A 10507-nucleotide genomic window follows, 5' to 3' on the forward strand; every position below is an offset into this window, starting at 1 on the left:
GAATTTGAATTGTGAAATCTAAAAAATAAAAAGACTAAATTCCTGAAAAAATAGAAAGCTTAAATTTCAATTTTTTGAGAAGTATAGAGACTAATGGCATATTTTAATCAAATACAACATCCCTACATCCCCAGATTTCGAACATCATCAAAGCAACAATTTAGTTTTTAATATAAAGGGTTTGGCTGCTCAAGTCAAACATACTGTTTCCTATTGTTAAAATGCAAATTAAAACATTCATTATGAAAGAGCAAATCAAAGATAAAAATCTTTCAAGCTGAAGCAACTGCAGCATCCTTGACGGATTCACGCCAGGCATACTCCCTCGCTCCATCTTTGTCGACGATCTTGATAACAAAGTTTGGAGGTGCCACAACAAGTCGTGACCTTATCTCCATTATGCATTTATCTACCAAGTCGATGGCTTCTTCCACAGTCATGCCGCTGTGGTAGTGCCTGTCCATCATAGAGAGAGAAAAATAGGATCCGTACCCGAATGCTCCCTTATCAACTTTGTGAAGTGTAGCGATGTAGTCGATGTAGTAAAGTGAGGGGCCTGTCTCTTTGTCGTAGCCAGCAAGAAGAATGTTCACGAAGTACGGGTTCTAGAAAAAACCAAATGCCATTGTTAATGATAATGATAGTAAGACGAACAGGCGGGTGAGCAGAGACCGTAATTCAGCATTCTCATGTCAGACAGGACAAGAAATAAATAATAATAATAAACTCACTGTTAGAAGGAAAATATGCATAGGCAACCTAATAAGGAACTTCTTCAAAACTAGATTTGCAAGATCCAAGAACCGCAAAGACGAATAAGTGCATTGAGCATCAAGCATGGCAGCAACAAAGATCAACAGAGATATGAAAAGAAATTACATGTGCCAAGAGTCATCATTGGAACTCCCAAAAAAAAACAGAGTATTGTAATTGTATTTTCAAAATTCCTTGGCCTTATTCTAATCTGATCTTCCTATCCACAACAACAGCAATTAATCCATAAAGCTTGACAAGAAGTTCTATCAGAAACTACACCTTAAATTGAAATAAAGTGTCATATGGTAATGGTCTCCTGCCATAAAAGCATCAACTCCTCTTTGAATCCTATAACAAGCTTACATATTTCATTATAAAATTCAAGCTCAAAAAATTTTAGTTCGAGCAAGCACAGCTGATTGTCTAGTGGAAATCTGAAGGAATATTTATTTTCCTAGATTTGTTTAATACAAGATGTAACCCATCTTTTCTTGGCTGAAAAGAATACCTTTACAGGAATCTCATTCAAAAACATATGAAATGGGAAACCACTAGCTAGAAGACCTACAAACCAGACACAAAATCTCAGTGAAGGTGCCACTAGTATTGCCAAGGGATGGACCTAGGCATTCCATCTTAGCGTCAAAAGATAAAAGAGCCTCAGATCTCTTCAGGCCAGGTGCATTTGATCAGGCACATGCTTGATGTGCATAAGCATACTTTTAAAGTTCCCTTTAATTTACCTTTTTTTTAAAACATTTTCACTGGATATACATTTATTAGTAAGAAAAGGGAATTAATCAAGGGCTAAGATCCACTCCATTACTTTTTCATCCATTAATATCCAATACAATGATCATCACCATTCAAATGGTAGGACCCATCTATTAAATGTGAAAATCAACTTGTGAATGGTGATTAAACATGCATTGGATATTAATAGATGAATAAGTAATTGAGTGGAGACAAACCCATAAATCAAAACCTCTACTTCCCAGTATTGGAGAACTCGACAACAAATATGGGACCGAAAGGGAATCAAGCATATTGGCCAATAAAAATAAAAGAAAGCTCTGCATGTTTTATAGATAAATTGAATCAATCTTTAGAGTTTATTATCATAATTACATACCTCAAGCTTTATATATACACAGAGACATAAAATTGCGCCTTTACTCAGTCAAGTGCTTTTTTTGTGCTTTGTGTCTTGGGCAATATAAGGGTTCTAACACTAGAGTGCCCCATGTGCTCTTGACAACACTGGGTAGAGATAGAAGGCCAAATAAAACCTTGAAGCCAAGATGAATAAGACAGTCTCTTAGTGAGGTAGCATCCAAACTTTGCACCAAAAAACAAATCCACAGGTTAACACTAAATGTTTAAGTAAGCAAAGGAAATGATAGCCCAGCAACTTCAAAACTTCCTGTGGTTTAGCTAAGCACTCAATAACTCAGTCGGCCCCAAAAGTAGTTACCATCACCCAGGAATCCCCAAAAAAAAATGGCTTTAACATAACATATGCTTATCTTAGGCACTAGTTCAATGTCCTATGCTGTAAATCAAGCAAAGAAGTGATTGCAATCGATTCTGGTAAAAGAGGGACCAAAGCACATATCAGGCTACACCAATCCTTGCACATTTCAGGGCATGGTAATGCTATATCAAACCACTTTGCTTCCAATTCTAACTCATCTAACCCTTTCAGCATTGTTCTATACAAATAGTTTCCAAACCGGAAGATTCTTCAATTATGGAATATCACCATAATGAGAAATCAATCAGAGGTAAAACACAGATTACAGCTAATATTTCAATCCCAACGCACAATACATCATTTGAAACTAGTGCAAACCCTAAAAAATATTGTATTCCACATAGATTCATTACTCTTCGCCGGTAAAATTTCCACAGGCAAGTAAATTGCAATTAAAGAGCATAACCCTTAATTGAAACTATATATATAACTAGTATCGATACCTTCCTTAATGCAGTGGCAAGCTCACCGCGAGTGAAATTGGCAGCGGCGGCAGTTGTCAAAGGAATACCATTGCGAAACTGATACAAAGCCACGTTTTTCTGTATATACTCCGTGAATTGCACTCTAGGGAAAAGGAAAAAAGGTTAAATAGGAGGAAAAGAAAACAGGGAAGTATATACGTAGATTTATAGGGAGAGAAAGAAAAAGGGGGAAACCTGTCACCGGATTCACCGCTGGCGGCGATGAGTTTGTGAGAATCGAGGACCATGATCTTGTCTTCGTTGGATTTGTGGACGAGGATACTGTGAACCGCCGATGTGTCCGCCGCCACTACGGCAAAGCCATTGCCTACGAAGCCGAACACACAATCCATTCTTACTTCTTTTTTATTTTTTGGAGATTTGATTTTGAGGCTTTTGATTTTCTTTTTTTTTTAAAAAAAGCTAATATAAGTTAGAACTGCCTTGAAGAAAAAGTTGTTCTTAGAGTGGGAAAATGGGGAATTTTGGGGAAAGATCGAGGGCTATTTGGTCATAGAAAGAACACTTGGTTTATTGTAACACGCGGTGCTAATTGCAAGGTCGGATTAAGACTCGATTTTAAAAAGATCCCAAGCCTAGCTCGACTAAGCGAATTCAAAAAATTTATATTCTTTTTAAAAAAAATATATTTTATATTAATATTTATTTTTATAATTAAATTTAAACGAAGATATTTAAAAATCATTCTATTCACAATAAATGTAGTACTATAGTTTTCAACAAGTAGCATCTTATATTTCATCAATAATACATAAACTTAGGAAACTTATATCCTCTCGGTTAAATGTTAATTAAATTTAAATGATGTTGTCAACTTCAAGTATCAGTCATTTGTTCCAGCCTAGTTTTTAAACCTTCATAGACACAACCCCAAGCCTCCAATTACAGCCATCCATATTCAATTTGGTCCAGCAAATCTTTCTTCTCACCACCCTCCAAAGTGTACTTGCCCAGATTCAGCATTAAAATCACCTGAACTGACAAAAATGGAGTTCCTTTGTTCCCAGATTTTCCATACAATAATATGCATTGTTAAACAATAGCCCGTGCAGTCTTTAAATAAAACCAACTTTTAACCAATTTAATCTGAATTTTATCACTCTAAATATAATCTATCTGATTATTTATTTATGTACTTCACTCACTCATATTTTATTTTAATAAAAGAGAAAACACAAGATTATTGTCAAAACCATTTTTAAGTCGAGTTTTGGAAAATGGGAATCGATTTTTAAAAAACGAAAACGGGAGTCGCCACCAATCTTTTTAGGTGTGATTGGATAAACATTTTGTTTTAAAAATCATTAGTTTTGGTCCACGAAATAAAAGAATGGGTTCGGGAGTCGCTTACGTACGAGGAAGGATTAGCACCCTCGTAACGCCCAAAAATTGGTACCTAATTGATTACCAAGTGTCTTTAATATCGAAAATTTAAAAAATTTTAAGATGTAATCCTCTTTAAAATACTTTGATTTTGAAAATTTGGGTTCACTCGTATCAAAACATTGACTCTAAGTTAACCTTTTGGAAATCCCTATCTCGAAACGACAAATCGCCACATCCAATAAGTTAGGACACAACGCTTTAAAATTCCAAGACAGTTGCTCGTATTTTGAAAATCTTAAAAACTTAGAAGGGTACTTGACTATTCGAACTCAACGAGAAAAGTTGTACACTACTTTCAAATACTAAGCATTGCCTTTTTTATTTTTATAAAACTTTTAAATATTGTTTTAAATTACCTTTTGGAGTGACAATTCTATATTACGAAACATAGATATTCAAATAGCGTATATTATAAAGTATTATAACACTTTATATAAATGCAATCACTATATAGAGGGTAAAATAGAACAATAAAAATAATCATGCTAAGCAAATAGGAATATACCAAAAAGAAAGCATAATAAATGCACTAATTATATACAATATATCTATTGGAACCCACCCATTGTTTGAAAAGTCAAAAAGGGTGGGCACCGAAAGTAGAAAGTAAAATTGGTTGGCAAGTTGGGTTAAAAGTTGGCATGAGATAATTGCAATTTTGGTCCCTAATTGTATAGGGACATTGCAAGTTGATCCTTGAACCTCAACTATAAATAGGCCTAACTATTTCTTACTTTCTTCATCCCACACTTGCCATTCTCTACTTAAGGCAATTGTTCTCTCTCCCTATTTGTAAACTTTCACTTGTATTTTTGGAGTGAAATATATTTGGTAGTGCCCGAGGACGTAGGCAAAATTTGTTGAACCTCGTTAAAATTCTAATGTTCTTTATTTTTTTGTTCTGCATATTTTGCAAGTGTCATTGTAGTAATTTATTGTGCTATTAAATTACAATAGAGGGATATTCTGGCTAGGAAAGATCTGGTATGTAAGCGATCCTCGTGATCCACCACTCTTTCCTGGGAATTGAACTTAGTGTGATTTTTCAGTACAATAATTTTACTCTTTCACACGCTTCCGCGCAACAATATCATAAATAAAACATTAAATAATATAAAAAATATGGTAAATATTAATGTGTAAAATATGTATGAGTAAAAATAGATGACATGCATAGCAAATGGATAAATAGAATCTACATAAAATATAAAATCCAATAATTTAATGTACACATGAATGGATTAATAAATAAAATGATGCATATAATACAATATATCAATGTACATATATAAAAATATGCATTTGAAAGTAAATTATAAAAGTCTAAGATATTACATAACATATGAAATACATAACATAACAATAATACTTTAATGCTAAAATAAAAACAAATATTGTATAATAATAAAAAAACATAAGTTTTAAAAATATATGTATAATATAAACAATTGATAAATAGAATGAGCATATAAAAAAAATATGATATTTAATAATAAATTTAAAATATAATATATAATAAAAAATATATTTATAAGAATAATAATTATATAAAATATATAAAATATATTGGTTTAGAAAAATAATGTATAAAATATCAAATATGTAAAATAATTTATATTTATAATGAAATGATTATATAATATATATACATGCATAGAAAATATATATTTGAAAATAAACTATATAAAAAGGTTAAATATTATGATATATAAAATACATAATCAAATGTATAAAAGATAGGAAAAAATATACATATTTGAAAAATGAAAAAATTAAAATAAAAAGAGTTGAAAAACTAAGATAGACGAAAAATAAAATAAAAACAAACCACAGAGAGGAAGAAAGCAAGAGGGAGAGAAATTTGAGTAAATGCTCTTCAAGAATTCTTATTGCTTCCCAAAACTCAAGTCCTTTACAATGAAGGGAGAGGCCTCTATTTATAGTTGAGCCTCCCCAAATTCAACGGTACAGATCAATTACATCAACGGTTAAGATTAAAGGATACCTACAAATTAAATCTCCAAGATTACAAAATTATATCTTCTAAGATTGTATATCATATCTAATATTGCAATCATATCTAAGATTGTAATCATATCTAAGATTGTATCATATCTAAAATTACAATTATATTTAAGATTGTATCATATCTAAGATTGCATATCATTGAAGATTATATTTCCATATGAGTCAATCTTATAGATGGACCTTAAATCTTTTTAAGTCAAGCTTATAGATGGAGCTTAAATCTTTTTAAGTAATGAGCCATTCCGATCGGGCTAAATTATATTTGTAATTCTGAACTGAGCTTGAATTTCATTTTTTTGGGAATTTATTATTTTAAATACTGAAATGGGTCAGGGGATTTATTATTTTAAATACTGAAATGGGTCAAAGCAAAATTGAGTGTCTAGTGTCTATATGTTAAAGGAAAAGTAAAGATTTCCCTCTTATTTTATTCCTTAAAACAAAAGGACTCCAAAACACACAACAAAAAAGGCTCTTCCTCTTTACATAGGCCACCCTTATTTTATTCCACCATTACATGCCTTACTAACAAAACTACTACTTAGAACAAGCGTGCAAAGTCCAGGAACGACGATAAGGGGTTATTACTTCCCCTCCTCTCATCAAATCCACGCCGATTCTGTCCAGACACGAAGTAAGATTCTTGCGGGTTGTTGTTGAATACCTCATCCACCAACCTTGACTCCACCCCAAACGCCAGCTCCTTGGCCTGGCGATCCCATTGTCTCACATTGTTGGTTTTCCCAGCCACGAAGATCCTCTTGTTGTCTTGGCCGTTGTAGAGTCCGAACCCGAGCAATCCTAGGTTCTTGTTTTGGGAGGCAACGAATGTGACTGGATGGCCTGCTGGGACTACAAATATGTCACCGGTTGATAACTGGGCTCTCACTCTCTTGTATTGTCCACTTCTCCTTTCATCTTCTTGTTCTTCTTGTTCTTCTTGTTCTTCTTGTTCTCGGGAGGACCAGTGTGAGCTCTGCCTAGAAAGGTGAGGGCAGACCATTTCGACGTGGCCGTTTCCGTCGGTGACGAGGACCACGAATGTAGCCTTTGAATTGTAGTGCGGTACGAAGATCGATCCCTGTAAAAAAAAGGGATGATTTTGATTAGTGTGAAGAGATGTATTGCAATGGAATTAAGGAGGGAAAGAAAGGGTTGTTTGGTTCTTAAGTACTTTGTTTATTTCGAAGGCAACAACGGAGGAATCCACTTCTTGGAGTTGCTGCTGGAAATTACGAGGGCAAGCCTCATAGAAGCGGCCGTTTTGGTTGGAGTAGCGAGGGGTTTGGCTCAATAAGTTGAAGGCGTATCCCTCGCTACCTTTTCCCCTTGGTGAAGTAGCTTCTTGGCTCAATGCCCTTATTTGTTCTTGGCTGGCTTTACGGAACATTCCCTGTCCCTGCTGCCTTCGATGGCTTTGCCTCCCACCAAACAGCTCGTCTAGCTGCTCACTTCGTGTCTAATACAACAAAACATGAATGAATCAATGAATAATTGAATTTTATTTAAAAAACAAAAAAAAATTAATTAGTTTAAAGAATAATACATTGAAGACAGCCTCAAGAATTTCACGGCTGAAGATTCGTAAATATGACTGAGGATTTTCCTGTCCAGAAGGGAAGAATTTCTGCAGCAAAATACAGATAAAAGGGGTTAATAACTTCATATATATTACTAATAAGTTTCTGAATGTTTTAAAGGTAAAATACCTGGAATTGTCCAGGGTTATTGACAGGGCGGTGGAGCACTGCTATGGTTAGCTTTTCCCTGTTGTCTTGGTTGGCCAAGTACACAGTGCTTCCTGCTGGAATTCTTACTACAACTCCAGGAGCTACATTGTATGACTCTTTGTTTTCATGTGTCACGAACGTAATTGTTCCTCTTCCTGAGAAAGTAAATAGTTTACCATGTTTTAGTTAATGGTGATATATTATATATGTTAATAAAAGGGAAGAGCAAAAATAGAGTATTCACCGTTAGTGACAACGTAAATTTTCTCCGCGTCACAATGGTGTGGGAGAACGAAAGTGTTGGGGTTTGCTTCTAAAATGGCAATGCGGAACTCGTTGATGCCCCTAAGTAAATGATGTTTGGCAGCAAACCTCTGGAGGACTCTGAAATTGCCATGTTCTTCCCTGAATCGTTCTTGGAACGATCTGCGATGGAAGTAGTAAGGGTTGTTCCTTTGTTGTTGCTCTCCTTCGTCACTTTCCTCCTCTTCTTCTTCTCTCCACTTGTTTTCTCTCTCTCCCTTCCATGGATCCTCTTGGTACTGTTCCCTGCATTCCTTCACACATTGTTGCTTCCGTTCGGGCCCTTGCTCTTGCCGTTGGCAACGGTGTTGACACTCCTTGAATCGCTTGTCAGGCTGCTGCTGCTGTTGTCTCTCGTATTGTTCCTGGCAGCTTTGTTCGCACTGTGGACGCAGCCTTCTTTCTTCCTGTTGGCAGTGTTGTCGGCAATCCTGGTATCTCCTCTGAGGATCGTCTCCGTCACGCTGCTGCTCCTCCTTAAACTGCCTTTCACACCTGTCTTCACACTTGTCTTGCTCCGTTTGTCCACGTGTCTCCGACTGGCATCGCCTCTGGCAGTCCTCGTACCTCTGTCGAGGATCATCCTCGCTTCTTCTGCCGGGGAAGTCTTTGGCAGAGCAAAGCAAGCCAAAGGAAAGGAAAAGAGAAAAGAGCAAAACTACGAAAACTGACTTGTTCCTCACCATGATTACCATAAGTACTGTATTTTTTTTAGTGTACGATGGTAGTGGCAAAGACTGGTAATGTATTTATAGAAGATGGAACTGTGGAAGGTGATATTTTTGCATGCAAATCTCCATCAACGTGTTGAAGACATTGACATGCAAGGTGACGAGTGTGCAAATTAAAGAAGACAAAATATTTTGAGTCTTTTTTTATAGAGATGCCACATCCCTTCACGTGGTACGGTCAGGGTTCGGACAAGCTTTGTTGCAGAGGGGAATCATGGTTGTATATCTGTAACTGGAAGTGGCGAAGTGATAATGCTTTGACAGTAGAGTGGTGGACCGAGTTGTCGTTTGTGTCAACTCAAGTGACTTTAAAGAGTGTAAAAAGTGGGATGTGGTTGTTTTATGAGGTGAATTAGAGATGAGTTGATGTCCCGATTCACTGAGTTATAAGGTTGAGTTGGTTTTTATCTGCACTTGGGCAGAATGGAGGACAGCTCAAGTGCACACATGTTGCTGTGCATGGTGATGACTGATGAATTGCTTGAGATATGAACGAATTAAGATATGTACATAGAGACTATTTCAATTCAATATAATCTAATTGTATAAATTCACGCTACTGAAATTAAAAACTAAGATAACACGTCACATGTTGAAAAATAAAAATGAATTTTAAAATAAAGGCATACTTATACCTGGTTTTTTTTTGAGAGAGAAGTTACGAGTAGAAACAAAAATTATATTAAAATAAAATTTTAAAATTATTTATTTATTGATGATGTGTTTATAATTATCTTTACTAAAAGTGTAATATGTGATTAGAAGAAGTGATAGCGGATATTTATGAAGTTGTGATGACTTTTTTATTATTGTATCATGTGATTAAAATTAGAATATTTATCTTATCAAACAAATGTGATTAGTGCGTCTTAAACCTTGAACACTTTAACTGTAAGACTAACACACAGTGTTTTATAGTTGTTTATTCATTGCAATACTTGTTAGTTAATAGCATGATTGATTATAAGCCAGATAGGGAATTATATTATGTGGATGTATAATATATTCTACATTGACCTCACTTGTGTGTGTTTGTCTGCTAGAATTAAATCTCTCTAATTTTTAATGATATTAATAAATTAAACAATATGTGCTTCATTTTAAGATTATTTGTTAAAAAAGAGAAATAATCAAATAGTTTCATCTTGATAATTGAAAAAGTAAGAAAAGATAAATTATTAGGCACTTTTTTTATAATTATAACCAATTTATTGTAAAATATAAAAATTTATCTTTACATGGATGATTAAATTATGAATAAAAACTGATATTTTTTTTTAACTAGATTTTCATTATATTAGTTTTTCAAATTTATTTATGATTATTATTTTAATCATTTTATATTTTAATTATGATTTTCATTATAAGTAGAAAAATTAAAAGTTGACGGCTAAAAAAACTCAAGAATACAATTAAGACCATTTTGATAAAAGATATAAATATTAGTGATTAAATTTATCATTAAGAAAAAGTCATAATGGTTTCTTTTAATATTATGAGTTCAATGTCACTTTAACTATCCCATGGAGGTAATCAACTGCGCAATACATAATC

General features: G+C 34.2%; 2 protein-coding genes across 2 annotated transcripts; both read right to left on the reverse strand.

Annotated features, from left to right (window-relative positions):
• Positions 1 to 86: 86 nt before the first annotated feature.
• On the reverse strand, positions 87 to 3352 carry LOC107928600 (proteasome subunit beta type-2-A). Its single transcript, XM_016859855.2, has 3 exons — positions 2950 to 3352; positions 2734 to 2857; positions 87 to 605 (listed from the first exon to the last, which is right to left on the reverse strand). Exons 1-3 carry the CDS (start codon positions 3105 to 3107, stop codon positions 273 to 275), a joined length of 615 nt encoding a protein of 204 aa, XP_016715344.1. The 5' UTR covers positions 3108 to 3352; the 3' UTR covers positions 87 to 272.
• Positions 3353 to 6583: 3231 nt separating this feature from the next.
• LOC107928550 (vicilin GC72-A) lies at positions 6584 to 8952 on the reverse strand. Its single transcript, XM_016859805.2, has 5 exons — positions 8164 to 8952; positions 7899 to 8074; positions 7736 to 7816; positions 7364 to 7648; positions 6584 to 7270 (listed from the first exon to the last, which is right to left on the reverse strand). Exons 1-5 carry the CDS (start codon positions 8915 to 8917, stop codon positions 6731 to 6733), a joined length of 1836 nt encoding a protein of 611 aa, XP_016715294.2. The 5' UTR covers positions 8918 to 8952; the 3' UTR covers positions 6584 to 6730.
• Between the last annotated feature and the right edge of the window lie 1555 nt (positions 8953 to 10507).

Source organism: Gossypium hirsutum, chromosome A09, assembly GCF_007990345.1.
Source record: "Gossypium hirsutum isolate 1008001.06 chromosome A09, Gossypium_hirsutum_v2.1, whole genome shotgun sequence".
NCBI classification, from domain to species: domain Eukaryota; kingdom Viridiplantae; phylum Streptophyta; class Magnoliopsida; order Malvales; family Malvaceae; genus Gossypium; species Gossypium hirsutum.